At 38.1% G+C, this 15,364-nt stretch overlaps 2 protein-coding genes across 2 annotated transcripts in view; both read right to left on the bottom strand.

Moving 5' to 3' along the window:
- The window catches only part of LOC114358156 (uncharacterized), a 31,372-nt gene extending 16,387 nt beyond the window's left edge, over positions 1-14,985 (bottom strand). The window contains exon 1 of the mRNA XM_028312039.1: positions 14,760-14,985. The gene's annotated coding sequence lies outside the window, so the exon portion shown is untranslated. The remainder of the gene's footprint in view (positions 1-14,759) is intronic.
- Positions 10,092-12,887, bottom strand: LOC114358142 (nuclear pore complex protein Nup133-like). The gene is made up of 3 exons (XM_028312024.1): positions 12,785-12,887; positions 11,091-11,273; positions 10,092-10,303 (listed from the first exon to the last, which is right to left on the bottom strand). Exons 1-3 carry the CDS (start codon positions 12,885-12,887, stop codon positions 10,152-10,154), a joined length of 438 nt encoding a protein of 145 aa, XP_028167825.1. The 3' UTR covers positions 10,092-10,151.
- Positions 14,986-15,364: the final 379 nt, after the last annotated feature.

Genomic DNA, 15,364 nt, shown 5'->3' with positions numbered 1-15,364 from the left:
AGCATGCACTTAGAAAACATATCTTAACACTTACTCTTTAATTATTTTGAGTAGCTAATACTTGAAAACTTCATTTACGCCCGTATTCACAAACGATGCTTGCTTTTAAATGAAGCAGCAAATCGAACGCACAGCGTTGAATAGAGCTCTGTGATTGGTTTGTTTGTCAACCTGTGCGTCAACGCGCACTGTAAGACCTCATAGTAATGTTTGTGAATACGGGCGTTATTAGTTCCGCTTTTAAACGGATTTCGATTTCTCTGAGATTTTCCATCACATTACGAGTAAAAATAAATTAAAATAAACATAACCTAACCATAATAACGACTAGAAAACAAAGAAAATTAAACATTCCTCGATTAGTTAATATTTTTTTGCAATCGATAAGGAAAATGGCGATCGCGGATGATGTAACGAGAGCGCATAATCGATACTGGAGCACTGCGCGGGCGCATCTTTGTAACCCGACGCCGCGGTTCCGCTTCCGCGACACATCTGAGTTCTCCATTACACTTGCCATACGATTCCTGAACTTTAATGATTTAAAACACATTCTTGCAGTTGAGCTTCTAATCTTTCCCTCCCTCTGTGTTCTGGTAAATAATTCTGAAGCACTTAAATACAAAATAGAATACTGAAGTACCTATAACAATACATACCTACTTTATTTACATTAGTAAGTTTTCAGGAGTCATCCAAAACAGTTATTATTTCTATTAGTAAGCTTTGGTTTTAGTATTAAAATATGCTCATACTAATCACATTAACATTTTGCACTAACAGAATTCGAACCCGCAAACAATGCATTGTCGTTCACCGCTACCAGGTCAAATGGCTGTCTTATAGCATGAGATTGTGTAATATTCATTAATGGTTTATGTAAACCTTGTCCTTCTAGGACAGTGGATTCCAAGCACTTGAAAGCCTTTCGAAACTGATAGCTTACTGATAAGATAAGCCGACCCTCTGCCTTCTCTCGCCGCAGCAACTTGCAATGTTTACCTGCGCTTTATCTTAAAGCACTTACTACTTGGTTAATCTATAGCTTAAGTAGGTAAGTGTATTTGATTAAGGTTGATTAAGTAAGAGGTGTAAGAACTCATGATTAATACTTCGTAACTGATACCATTCCTTGTACTTAACCAGGATTAACTATCTTATTTAAAGAAAAATATTATTCGTGAGCACCTATGTTATTTTAAATGAAGCAAGGAAATTAAAAGAAAACTATTAATGTTTTAGACAAACCACTTTTAAATTAGTTCAACTGTGTAACTTGCAGAACATTCAATAATTTTTATTTTTATTTTGTTTTGTCGGCTTAAGTCAGTGTTAAGAGAATCCGGAATTGGGTGCGTCCAATACCAAGAAACTGCCGGAACCTTCTTTGGGCGACTATCAGAATGGTAACTAGTCACATAACAGTTAGGTAATGGAAATTAGTACTCAATGTAGGTACACTGAGTACTAATTTCTGTGAATCCCCTGCCGCAGCTTATCTTTATCGGCCGCGGCGTTTGCTCAGCGGGAGCGGCGGCGTCTACAGACCTCTTTGTGGCGGCAGATTTGCCGAAGATAGATAAACTATAACCATATCCTGGCCCGTGTCACTAGTGTATGGTACCTTTATCACACGTGTGGATTTGGGACAAATTCTATAAAACATTTCTTAATCATATCGTTATGTACCTACCGCTTCTTCTCAGCACTTGCCTAATGTTGGTCTCAAAGCGCTGGTAGGGTAAAAAGATTATGAGACATGTAGAGGCTCCTTAAGAGCAAAATGACGATTTGTAAGAACTATTTATTAGTCTAAACAAATAAAGAAATTTTGACTTTGACTTTGCTTACATCATTCACCGATCGGTGGGATAAATTAAACAACCACTTCTTTAACACAAATAAGAAATGTAGAGTCAAAGTAATCCAGTTCCGTTTGATAATTTAAGGGAATTACATAAACGTGAAGTCATACTAATGTTGGGTTGCACGGGTTGCACCATCTTACTTTAACTTTGACAAAAGTAAAAAATCTGTCAAATTTTATACAAAAAAGCCGGTTAACGTTATAGTTACAGTCAAAATTAGCTGGTGCAACTCAGCCTAAGGAATCTAATCTATGTTCCTAATCTCTATGTACAAAACTTTAATCCATAATACTTAATTTTGGTAATAATCTCTTTTTATTTATTTACACTTTGTAAAGAGCTTTACTACTACATGCAGACGTTCTATTGCATTTCTCGAGTAGCGGTCAGAATGAGAACGGTGTCGGCGCTACAAAAACTCTCCCGAGACCAATTGGACTGAATAACTGACACTTAGGTTGTTTTTTAGCATCAGTCTCTTTCAATACTGTACTTTACCTTTTTATGCTACCAAAATATTAGATGAATTACAGTTACATTGCATTTCTAGAAAGTAATAATGTAAAGGAACGCGTTATAAGAATATTGCTTTAGTTTTTAATCACATTCAATTTAAAATCAGAAACAGTCTATGTATGATTTAATTTCGGTTCGATTCCCAGTGGGGGTAAAGTTTTCTGTTCGGTTTGGTAGTTGGTAGGGCTTATTCTAAGTCTTCCATTTGAGTTTAGTTATCAGAATCAGACTCTACCAGCGATTGATATATCCCAAAGTATAGTAATAAACTAAACACAAATTATAACTTAATCTGTTTTTACAATTAACACATCACTTTACACGTGCAAAAGTACTATTTATCATTGAACATTCGATCGTAATAAGTAAAGTACAATGTTGTTTACGGGGACAACAAAGTTTTCACTCAATTAAAATTGTTTATTTCCTTTTATGTAAAGCCTTTTAAATAAAGAGTCGTCGTGGTTATGAGTCACGTTATTACTATAACTTAGCACCTAAGCACAATGCTTCTGTTAATATTAGATTAGAGCAACATAGTGAAGGAATCAATCAACGCATTGTTAATCAGCAATTACAGCTGCCCGCGGAACAAAGTAACGTACCGTTCCGCTCCGGCGCTGCTGTTGAGTTCATCTATAGATTGTAAATATGCCGTTTTTGCCTTTTAATAAAAACCGACGTACTCCGTAATAATTTATCAGTCCAGTTGTTGCTATCTGTTGACTTGCACCAAATTAGTAATCTAAGACTCATTTTGAATAGAAAGTTGCTATTAGTGTAAGTCATCAAACAAGTTTGTGCTGAAACGTTTCTCTACATGTTACCTGATCGGTAGTTTTCACGTAACAAGAAAGATGATACTTTCTGCACATGCTCTGCAACTTGCATCACATGATGCCGGCCAAGATTCCTTTCATCTTTATAAGTTGTAACAGCTGGAGCCAAAAACCTGGATTATAACTTTGAATATCTGCTGAACATCATGTATTTTTGAATCCAAATGCGGGTGATCCAAGAATATTTAACCAAACTGGGATCGAAAACACTATTTCACCTTTGTGTTTACTCTATTTGATGCTATATGCGCTTTTAGAAAGACATGGTAACCGAAGCAATCCCATCGAAAGTACAATATTACCTACATGAAAAACATGTTTCTACCTTTTTTCCGGTTAATGCTCCACCTTTCTTTGTCTCCCGTTCATTGATAAAATAAAATATGACTGACCGATCCGCGCGACGCGCACGCATCGCCGCGCTCCAGTAGGCCCTCAAAGGGTTCTCCGCTCAAGCGTGCTGTCACTACCATTACAACACCACTTATTTCATCATTCATTTACTTTACAGTTTACACAATTATTCTGGGCATAGGGCTTGATAGTTTGTTTCAATGTAAAATATAAGTTTTCACGTTAATTTGTTTCAATAATAAGTATTGTGTCCCTAGAATAATAAATATACGTAGAATCAGTGAATATTATAAATACTAAAACCGTTTGGTTCAATTCTCGATATTTCTTCATAAACTGAAAGCTCAACTACTTCAGAGTAAAATAGCTTCCAAAAACCATGCAAGTAGAGTAGTGAATTCGCCCTAATTTGAAATAGAACTACGTAATTGGTAGTCTCTACGAAATGTTCGTAGCAATCAGGAGCGCATAATGAAGCTGCAAATAAATAATTAATACTTGATAATAATTCTATAATAACGAGCAACAAGTATTACAAAGTAATGAAGCATATGTAACACAATTAGTGGCTTCGATATTAACTAGAGTATTATGCCAGTAGTATAAAAAATATTATGTTAGGTTACATGAATTACCGATAAAAAGTATCTAATAACCGCAAAATTTTGTAACAACATAACAATGTCTAACGTATTCTAACTGTTCGTACTTTTTAAAGCTAACCGAAGTTTGGTATCGCTCCCTATCGTCCGTTGACCTTCAGTCACGGGTCGTCGACCCGCCCTAACGCGAGGGGTCCCAGCTTGGGGCAGGTGGGCCCCGTGCCCCCGTCTCATCCGAAGTAGGTCAAGATACACACTGTCTGATTTTGAATGGGGTGACTTAATCCGTGAACACTTTACTTTCGAGTCAATAGATTAAATTCAGTCTAAGAATAATAAGGCTAGGCGCAGACCACCTACTTTTAGTTGGCCGATAGTTGGGTCGGGCTGTTAATCACTATGGACTTGAATGAAAGTGCGTACATTACACTGATTTGGTATCGGCCGATTCTTCATAAGATTAAAATCGGCCTCAACTAGTCGGTGGTCTGCGCCTAGCCTAAAGGCGATAAAGTCGGTTACTGCAAAAATCGGTTTATGCAAAAACCTCAAGCATCACATAGGTACTGGTACGTAGTTAGGTTAATCAATCAAATCACTTTGTATGAATCCGCAACTCATTCGCTTAAAATCCAATACAAAGCTCTTGTATTATAAAAGGGGAGCCCTACCCACAACATACAAAGTCCGCGTATCCGCCCGTCGCGAGATGCGACAATAGAGCCCCCAGCCTCCACAAAGGAAACTCTACACAAACATAATAATATAATATGCTTGATAGACATTATTATGTTAATACGGCGGCTACTCAATGCGGAATAACACCGGCCTGCTCTATATTCGCTGGTCACGGGAGTTTCAGTCAACTGATATTGTCACTTGGCAAGATATGTGCTAGATAAGCCACGCTAGAGTTTAAAAAATCCTTTCACTCCACATAGACTGGGATATTTAGTGGGTTAAATTTATTGACGGCATTGTTTTTTTTTTTTAAGCTAGACAAGGTAGATATATTGAAAGCTTTTAGTTACTTTTTAGAGAGGCCTCATCTCGATCTTTTTTTTAGATTTTATTTCAGTTATTTATTTAGTAAATTAATTAATAACAACTAATACAGACGACTATAAATAGACAATCCCTGTTCAAAGCTAAGCAAACTTCTATGTCCGCTCAAAATTTAACTCTACCATGTTATGTTACACTCATGGCCTTAAACGTTAATATTGCTCTACAAATGATCCCAATTTAAGTAAAGTCGCTTCTATTCAACTTATTATCAACCTATGAATGGCAAATCGCGTAACGCGCAGTCATAATCGCTCGGAAGTGGGCGCGGCGCGCGCGCAGACAAAGCGATGAATTATGCAGTAGGATGCGCGCCTTTGGCGAAAGATCCGCATGTCGCTTATCACGGAATTAGTACCTTTTACTAGCTAATTTACCACTAACTTCAATTTTAAGTGAAATATAAAGAAATATAGCCCTGAAAGTCAAGCACATAGATCGGATCGACTCTACTGGCCAGTTGACCACTCAAGTACACGTGCGATTCAATGAATGCGATCCATCTCAGTAGGTACCAAAATTCTTTTGTAACATGTAATAGTGTCGATAATTTAAACTGTGAACCTTAAATGTAATGACCGACTAAGTCCAGAAATTGTAATAATGCGCGAAGGTAATTCGCTGATTTAGCCGGTAAATAGGACGTCCTGGCCCGAATCCACCTTGAGGCGATTTAGGCAATTCGTGTCTTTTGCGACACTTAGGTACTTTGCTCATTGACGGGCTGGTCGGAAAATGAAGTCCATTTAAAGATAAACGGAGTTTTAGATATTCACAAGGTGAAGTCTTCAGACACGCGAACCGGATTATGACAAAAGAAATACGAACATCTAGCTAGGTATACAGCAAGGTCGAAGGATTCCACTTTGGACCTATTAGCTGAATCTGTTCCATCAGGGACGGTGGAACCATTGTACCTACAAGCTTTGTACATACCATCTATCGCAAAGTGGATTGGAAATGAGGGACCTACAGAAAAGTTAGACGTAGTCGTAGTTTCGGATACTTTGGCAAAACTGGAAATGCCCCGACACATTTTTAAATCTCGGTAGTATTAAGCGTACCTATTACTTAACATTACAATATAGCATGTTCCGTTTCAAAAACAAACCAATTAATCATCTTAGTATTACAATGGCATTTCAACCTTCGATTCGTCCAACTGAACTTGAAACCTAAGTGTTTATTATTCGTCCAATATCGGTTAGTAGCATCAATAATCGGTTCCTAGAGCCTGCCGCGTCAGCTGATTTGCACACAATGATACAAAAACGCGGTGAAGCAACACTAGCTTACCAACCGATTGCGCTTTCTCATACTTACAATAGGCTAAGGCAAACACAGTCATTCGCTGTTTTTGCTAATAAAATCAAGAAAATTTCATAATAGTCGCGTAAACCGCGTAATTAAGTTGTATTGTACGGTAACTCGCGTAACAGATGCAGTCAACAACACACAATATCGTGTTTTGATTTTAAAGTTGTAAAGTACACATTGATTTGTTATTATTTTAGATAGAGGTGCGTAACTTTTCCTTTAGTTACTTGAATTACCTTCAAAAAAAATTTTTGGCGTTATTGTTCTCTGGAATATAATTTCACAAGAAATTGTGATTATCAGTCTTCAAAGAAATCAAGTATAACGCTACTTCTACACTACACTATCTCTATCGGTGTGATCTTGTCCTTAAAAAGTTTACAAACAATGAATCTCTATCTAGAATCACAGTCTAGCTCACACACGCTAGAGTTGTCACGTCTATGTTCATAGGCATTGTGTTTCAGCTATTCTCAGCCTATTTCTCAAGTAGCTCCACATCAAAAACCCATCTAGTGATCTATGACTGGTATCACGTCCCAAATCAAGCGGCGATGGTAGTAAAGTCAACGTTTGCGTTTCTACAATCGCCAGGTCATCGCGGCTCACTCGGCCGGTGCCGATTTTATAGTCAGCACGATCAAACATTAGAGCTAGGCGTAATGTACAGTACACTGCTTATTTTTTAAGCACAAAATATCTGAATAATGTTCTTCTATTGGGTGCCACCAGATTCTGCCATGGTCATCCGGCGAAAGAACACGAAGGTTTGTCTGTAATGGGCTAAACCTGTCACTCTGCCGTAAGGTTTTATGATATTGTCAAGCTTCTTTTTTCTGAGTCCTTCCACTAAAAGATTATGTACTCTGGACCGTATTTTCACGGATTCGGAAAGGACGTAGAGCAAATCCGCTCTTATAGGTGAATATCGTTATCACCTTCATTGATTCTTTATTTATTTATTTATTTAATGAGCAACATTCTTGCAGTAATATGGATTAAATGTACGAATAGCTAACCGGTACTTCATGTACACGTAGCCTTAGGCTTAATGAATGAGTAGCTTGGATTGATTGCCGTGACTCATGCTTCACGAAGGGCTGAAGTTTTATTTCGCATGGCGTTCGGACATGAAATAAAATGTGACCTTTCAAGTGTCGGGCTAGTTAGTTCACAGTTCATCGTAACAGTTTCCATGCACGATATGTGAGGACCTTAACTGAAGTCTGCACGAAACTGTATAATAATAGAAGCGGTGATTTTGAAATACTCTTTGTATTAACTTCAATTAACGAAATAGGCCACCGGTGGACGCTATATTAATGAACGTTTTATAGTAAGCCATGTTTACTACTAACTTGCCGTAAGTTAGTTAGAATCCGTTTAATTGACAAGCGATGACGTGTCACCATTCTTCTGCAGTAAAACAGAGATGCTCAGTCAACTCATTTTTTTACAACCTAACCTTTCAGCTAGTAGTAAATGAAATTGTATGATGGTGTAAATAATTGTAGGAGTTTAACTAAAAAAACTTCGAAAAAATTATTCAACCGCCTAGCGCCTCTACTAAGTAATCATTGACGGTCAGCCAACTGATACGAAAAAGGAATACCTAATCAGGCACCGTATGAGTTTATGGCTATACATGTTTTATTACCTGTCTATCTTAAATGAAATTTATTATGCCGTTATAGTTAGTACGTTAAAAAAGTCGACTGCCTCTACTCCTACTGTTTCCCCGATCAAACCAGGGTGCGTAAAGTGTAAACACGAATTGTCCCAATTGAGGAATTGAGGCCCATGGACATCCAAATTGATAGAAACAGGCAACTACTTGAGATCTCCGGGATACGTGNCTATCGCCTTAATGTATCATTCCACGATTTACTCTTCTAGAGATAGATATGAAACATATAAAAGCAGTCAACAAAATCATTTTTTTACTGCATGAAACACACAATAAAAAGATGGACTTCTCTGCTTCAATATGACTCATACATCTCTTGAGGGACAAGTCGTGGAAAGAGAATTCCAACTTAGCGAAAACATCGATATGAATAACAAAAAAAAATAGGTTTGCGGTATAAATGACCAAAAATTAAATTAATTTTCACACACCATTATCAGCAAAAAAATACTTTTCGGAATGTGAATGATCTTTTAGTTTTCCAAATAAAATACTGGAAAAGAACTAGTAAGAGACACCAAGTACAAAGTATTAAACCTAAATCCAGCCCGACAGCAAATACAATCGTCATCGCGTATCAGTTAGGAATGTTATTAAGAAACTATTTCATCGAATTGGCAATGCATTATTTGAATGGCAAATGTTGGCTTCAAAAATATTTTGACAGGTCTCTTTGTATTTGCTGTCGAGTTACAGAATCTTATTGGGTGTGGAGACATTTCTCTCGTAGTCTTCAAGTCCGTGGTTTTAGTACGAAATCACTATGAACGCAATTTTGAAAAGAACACTTGAGTTGGTGATTGCGTGGGATGTTTTTTTCACATAGTGAATCACACATAAAGCAGTACAGATGAAAGTACAAAATTACACAGTGGTAAATGAATGGTTTTATTGCTTATGGCAACTATTACAGTGAGCTTGAGTTCTACTCAAGCTTTGGTAGGTCGAAAGCACATCAGACTATTAATATTTGTTGCAAAATTGAACTTAATTACAACATGACATTAAGATGAAAGATAATGTTTAGCTTGTGCTGTCGTCTACAAACTACGCAAGCCGTCGCGTGTTCCGCTTTTTTCTTGGGAACATATCCACACAGGTATTAAAAAGTGATTACAGCGGACGTTTTGCAGCAATGTAGACGTATATCTATCTAACTTTACACATTTGTTTCAGGAAATAAGATGATAATGTTCAGTTTGATGAGCTGTTGTGTGTCGCCAGAATGTCACCTACCAGAAGCACTACTCAACTGACTTTGAACCTTACAACTAATGCCGATTTTCTATAATCAATTCTTCTTTATCCAAATCCGTTCGTCAACTGTAAAATTTCAATAGGTTTTTGGTCGAAATATCTGTGGTTTTCGATGTTTTTACATTTTCATATTGTTTATAAGAGTATTTAAACAATAATTGAAAGCAAATTGAAATTTGACAGTTGAAGAACGAATTTGGACAAGAATCGATTTTAGGGTACCGGCCTACGAGCGCTTTCACATTAGGGCGTTAGAAGCGCGACAGCAGCGCGGCAGCGGCGTTTTATAATGTGAATGCATGCATCCGCTGTCACATAGTATGAAATTATCGCGCGTCTGTCGCGTGTTTGGCACGCTGCTAAAGTCGCCTAAATGTGAAAGCGCTCTAAGTCAAAGTTCAAAATCGTTTGGTGTATAGTCTGGTCCGTGAGCACGTAGAATTTTGTCCAATGACCCCTAGCTACCCATCCTTATCGCTCGCGCGTAATTATATTGCTGTCGCGACTGTGCGACCCGCAGTGAGTGTGCGAGCGCTATAGCAACATAATTACGCGCGAGCAATAAGGACGGGTAGCGGACCGGGCTCACGGACCGGGCTTTAGATCAGCTTATGGTAGAGTCATCGGTGGAAGTGTCTGGGTGGTGCTAGGCCGGCGCGGGCGGCGGGTCGCGCGCGGCGAGGCACTCGTAGCCGTACTTGAGGATGTAGCCGAAGCGCGCGTCCTGCGCCAGCGCCGACAGCGCCGGCGCCGCCAATAGCTCCTCCGCGCCTGGCAGCACTAGCTCCACCTCGCCGCCTGGAGAGAACACCGTTTATTATAATAAGGTACTTGACACTAAAGTATTTAAGACATGTGGAAAACGCATTATCCTTTTTTTTTTCAGGAAAATACTTGAATTTTTATACCCACCAGCTACGGGGGCGGTTAGTGGGTTATGTGGGGTTCTCCCAGCCAGAAGGGCAGGATTTACCCACTAAAAACCTGACGTTGCCCTTGGTAAGCCATGTTTATTCCTAGTTTCACATAGCACCCCAGTTGAAGGTCAAGATGCGGAACACAGCCACGCCTATAGTGTTCGTTTACAAGTTCTAAATTGCCCTATGATTTTCATTTAATTATTTTCATTTTCATTATTTCAGTCAATTGGAGTTCAAAGCGACCTTCACCCAGCGCCTTTGTGCGCACTTTAAACTTGCACTTTGGGGTGTGGTATTGACGCTGCACTTGCCGGTACCATGGCCAACAAGCTTATAATAGGTATGCGTTGTCTTTCACCAGACACTTACTTTCCAGCCCTATTTGCTTGATGCTCGATTGTTCTTTTTGGCACATGGATCAGAAAAATTTGTAGGGAGTCAAGCAAAGCGCCCGGGGAAAAGAGTCCAGAGCAAGTACCCGCGCGCTCTCCCGAGATTCGGTTCGTACGCCGTGAGGCAGGAAGAACCATGGGTGGTGGTGGGATTTGTTCTTTTTGGCGCCGTGACACCGTTTGCCTCCACTCTATCACTCTATTTACTTGGTACGCGAGTGACGTTAGCATAAGGAATGTAGTGTGTCGTCCTGTCTCCAGACATGCACTCACCCATGAGGTGCACGAGGTCGATGAGGCGGAAGAACAAGCGGCGCTGCAGCTCGTCGGCCGGCGCCTCCACGCGGCACGCCGCCCAGTCGTCGCGCACGATGCTCGCGCACCACACCTGCACACACAAATGATATAGAACACACTTATCGGTGAGGGTGAGTGACAGAAATATTTTTATTTCTTTACATTTAAGAGTAGGCGCACACCGTTGATTTTTCGTCGGCCGATAGTTTAGTCGGGCTGTTGATCAGTATGGGTNAATATTAAAAAGTTAACTGTTTCCGGTAGAACGTCCTTCCCTCTTCCGGCTATGTACGAACAAGATGTGTCTGTGTAAGAACCCGAATAATAAATGCTTACCTCGCTAACTATCGGTCTTTTCATTAAAGAAACACAAGTTCTGATATATTAATGAACGTTTTATAGTAAGCCGTTTACTACTTACCGTAAGTTAGTTAGAATCCGTTTAATTGACAAGCGATGTGTCACCATTCTTCTGCAGTAAAACAAACAGAGGTGCTCAGTAAACTCTTTTTTTTTACAACCTAACCTTTCAGCTGGTACCTAATTGTAAATGAAATTGTATGATGGTCTAAAAAATTGTAGGAGTTTAACTAAAAAAACTTCGAAAAAATTATTCAACCGACTCTACTAAGTAAGTAATTGTTGACGGTCAGCCAACTGATACGAAAAAGGAATACCTAATCAGGCGCCGTATGAGTTTATGGCTATACATGTTTTATTACCTGTCTATCTTAAATGTAAATGATTATGTCGTTATAGTTAGTACGTTAAAAAAGTCTACTGCCTCTACTGTTTCCCCGATCAACCCAGGCGACGTAAAGTGTAAACACAAATTGTCCCAATTGAGGAATTGAGGCCTATGAGCATCCAAATTGATAGAAACAGGCAACTACTTGAGATCTCCGCCTCCGGGATACTCTAAAGGATTTTAGGATAAAGTGGAACACACATGGTTAAATAAATCAAATTCTTTGACTCGTAGAAAACGCAAGTTCGCCAATTATTGAGTTTTAAGTCAAAATTAAATCTCTCCTTAAATACTTACATACTTTGTGGTTTTTGAATGTTTTATGCAAGTATGTTTAATAACAATGTAATTCCTGTGTGTCTGTCGTTGATCTCTGCCCCAAGAAAACAATAGAAAATATTAATGTTTTGACAAGGGTTCACGATGACAGTCAGTTGTTTGGAGACCCTGATGTCTCGCGTCAAGGTCCCAAAACATCAACATCCTAAAATATTGTAATAAATAAATATATTTACCATTTTCTTCAGTAAAACACTCAATGCTAAAGGCCATGTCTACTATTCTTTATTTAAACATTTCGTGTCGATCCTTCTTTTTGATTATATTTTGGTCCTAACTGTAATGTAGCAGGTTCCTTCAGAAACTTCTCATCCTACGTCTCCCAATAACTTTCATTCACCTAATTCGCCTAGGATATCCCTAAGCTAAGACTTTAAGAGCTACCCAAGCTTAAACACATAGGATAACCCTCTGTGGATAATATAACGAACTATGAACTTAAATTCGAGATTAAGATTCGCTATATCCGCATCCCCAAGTTACCTGAATTTATAATAGGACTCTATGGAAATCCACTGTCAATTTGTCACAAAGAAAAAGCCCTTTTAATTTCTCCTAAAGTATAATGCGCCACTTTCAGTACCTCTGATCTGAGTAATCAGCCGTCCTTTGAAAGTGAACTCTGGCGTGTCTGCTCTGGCGCAGCCGACACGCGAGCGTTTGCTTTCAATCAACTCAGGTGACATCGTAAAGACGCCAATATGTTCAGTAAAACCGCAATAAAGCTGGATACAGTAACCGTTTGGCAATGAACTTAACATCTTTAATCAATTAAAGTTAAGTAGGAATGTGGATTGACGGAATTATCTGAAATTATAGCGCATTGGCGCCATTTAAAATAAATAAATAAAATTTCAACGCAATGGCGTTCCATTACTGTTTATTTCTTGGTAGAGTCATTCAGAAAACGATATTTTTCTTATTATCTTACATGTAAACTACGTAAGTAGGTGTGTAATTCCTTTAACAACTTGAATGAATCATGAATTTATTTTCTAAAATATGGTTGTCCTCTTATATTATTTCCATTTGCTAGTATGTGGAGCGGTCCTTTAAACAGATTCATTTAAATCCTGCCTTAATACTAACATTGATTAATCAACTTATCGATTCACAACATTCACCACCTTTATCTTTTTACCCGAAAATCCTAAATCCCTTTAATCCGTCTGTCGGTTCGGCCTCCGAGACCATTAAAACAACTTGAAACGAACTACCTACGAATAAGTTTAGATAGGTTACCTACTCTTTGTTGTTAGAACGTTCAATATTTCGATATAAATAGATAAATAGTTATAATCCTTATTAACGACTATTTAATCCGCCTAAAAGATTATTTAAGCTTTAAACTGTCAATCCTATGACCGAGTAGAATCATTAATCACTTTATCACCGGCCTTATCATAGGACTACTGAACGTCCCAAATCCGGACATACTACAATAATATTTGTCGGCTCTCTTTGGATTAAGACATCATAACGACTTACAAGATTGATCGATTCGTTGAGCCTCTTGATAATATTCCGAAGTAAGGTTTGTAGGTACCTAATACTTCGAAAGAACAGCAAAAATAAACGAAAATTAGTTCCTTTATCAAAACGATTTTGAACTATCTTAAGATTCGCCTAACTCTACTTACCGCCCAAAACGCGAATGCAACATTTTTCTTTAGAGCTTACAAAGCTTCAGCTTTATAGAAAGTTTTCTTTGACGTTACGGGTTATTATAAACAGCTTTCGACTTGGGATTAGCAACTCTACCTTTTTCTCAATATAGAAACGTTGATTTTACTATCGGACTGGGCAGAGTAGAGGCTAGAATTTATTTTCTTAGCTGCTACACTGTTTAGTAGGTATGATTGGTGACTGACAGTGGTTAACGCCAAGAGAATTAGACATCAAACGTGCTTTATACTTCCTCTGCGTAAAAAGGGCTGTCCTCTGTGCCTACTAGACCGTGGCAGGCAATCAGCTACGCTATTACCACAGTTTACAATACACAAGGGTGTTACTTCATATTACGGCGCGTTAGTAGTCGCCGATAAATGACTTTGTTTAGCAAACTAACGTGCGTAGCTTTGCGCTTAAAGAAACTATGGATTGAACGCAGTTTTGATTTGACTCTACATAATTTTATTGCCTAACTCTATCTAGTTCGTTTTACAGAGCAATTTAGTGTAATATTTACGCTTTTTTACTAACTTGGAATCCAATAATCCCAAAAATAACATCTCTATCATAACTAAACAGGACGTAAGCAAACATACTAACGATAATATGATAACATTAACTTTTTACCTGAGTTACGCTAGTCAGTAACTAATTTACTTTGGATTATTATCGAAATATTACAAAAGTTTCGATAAAGTAATTAGGAACGATACGCGCAACATAAGAAAAGTTATGATAGACAATAAATCCTAAATCAATTTTACTTTTTCAAAATTTTGTGTATACACAGAACAAAACAACCTGCATAAATATTATATTAAACTAATAAAATTAAACTGCAAAGCAACAAAATCAGATTTGCAAAGCTCAATAACGTCAAAACTCACAAAGTCACAGCCGGCTTCGGCGATCGATCGGAGGGTGCAACTCCAACCCCTACTCACTGATTATAATTTTCAGTTTCCTAACTACCACTTTTTAATTTAGCACTATTCAGTCACTGCATTTATTTTCGTTGAGACGTAGCGATGTTAGTGCGACGATCGTGACCGACGCGGAGCATCCTTCAACAACCGCAATACGCATGCGTCTTGCGCGGCGGCGGCCACCCGACTGCTGCGCCGCTTTTATCTACCTAACTAACCCCTTCGGAATCTGGCGGGAAAACGCGCGGGAAATAAAGGAAAATGCCCATCGGTTTTTTAATTTTTATTACAAAATCTACTGATACATTGATTAATACAGAAATGAAAAGATAACAACAACGAATTCGTAAGTCTTTAGACCCGCTATTGACAAATCAACAACAAAATTAATATCAAAATAAACTTCATTTGAAAACAATTACATTAATCACAATCGAAACTTAAAAACTAAACATCTTTGACATAAAGTTAAATAATATTCGAATGGTTTTATAAAATGCATTAAAAATTGTTATACAAGTCCTGTGCCATAAGTTGATGATAGGTATGTATTTTTGATGATTATT

This window comes from Ostrinia furnacalis, unplaced genomic scaffold, assembly GCF_004193835.3.
Source record: "Ostrinia furnacalis isolate ACB-3 unplaced genomic scaffold, ASM419383v2 OfSCF3745, whole genome shotgun sequence".
In the NCBI taxonomy this organism is placed as follows: Eukaryota; Metazoa; Arthropoda; class Insecta; order Lepidoptera; family Crambidae; genus Ostrinia; species Ostrinia furnacalis.
The sequence above is the reverse complement of the archived record's forward strand: the minus strand, read 5'-3'. Positions and strand labels throughout refer to the sequence as shown.

Bases quoted from the DNA above. Each gene is read 5' to 3' on its own strand.
- LOC114358142 (XM_028312024.1), bottom strand. From the start codon at position 12,887: ATGTCACCTGAGTTGATTGAAAGCAAACGCTCGCGTGTCGGCTGCGCC. The intron at 11,274-12,784 runs GTACTGAAAGTG...CTCTTAAATGTA, and splicing joins GCTGATTACTCAGATCAGAG to AAGAAATAAAAATATTTCTG. The intron at 10,304-11,090 runs GTGAGTGCATGT...TGTTCTCTCCAG, and splicing joins CGACCTCGTGCACCTCATGG to GCGGCGAGGTGGAGCTAGTG.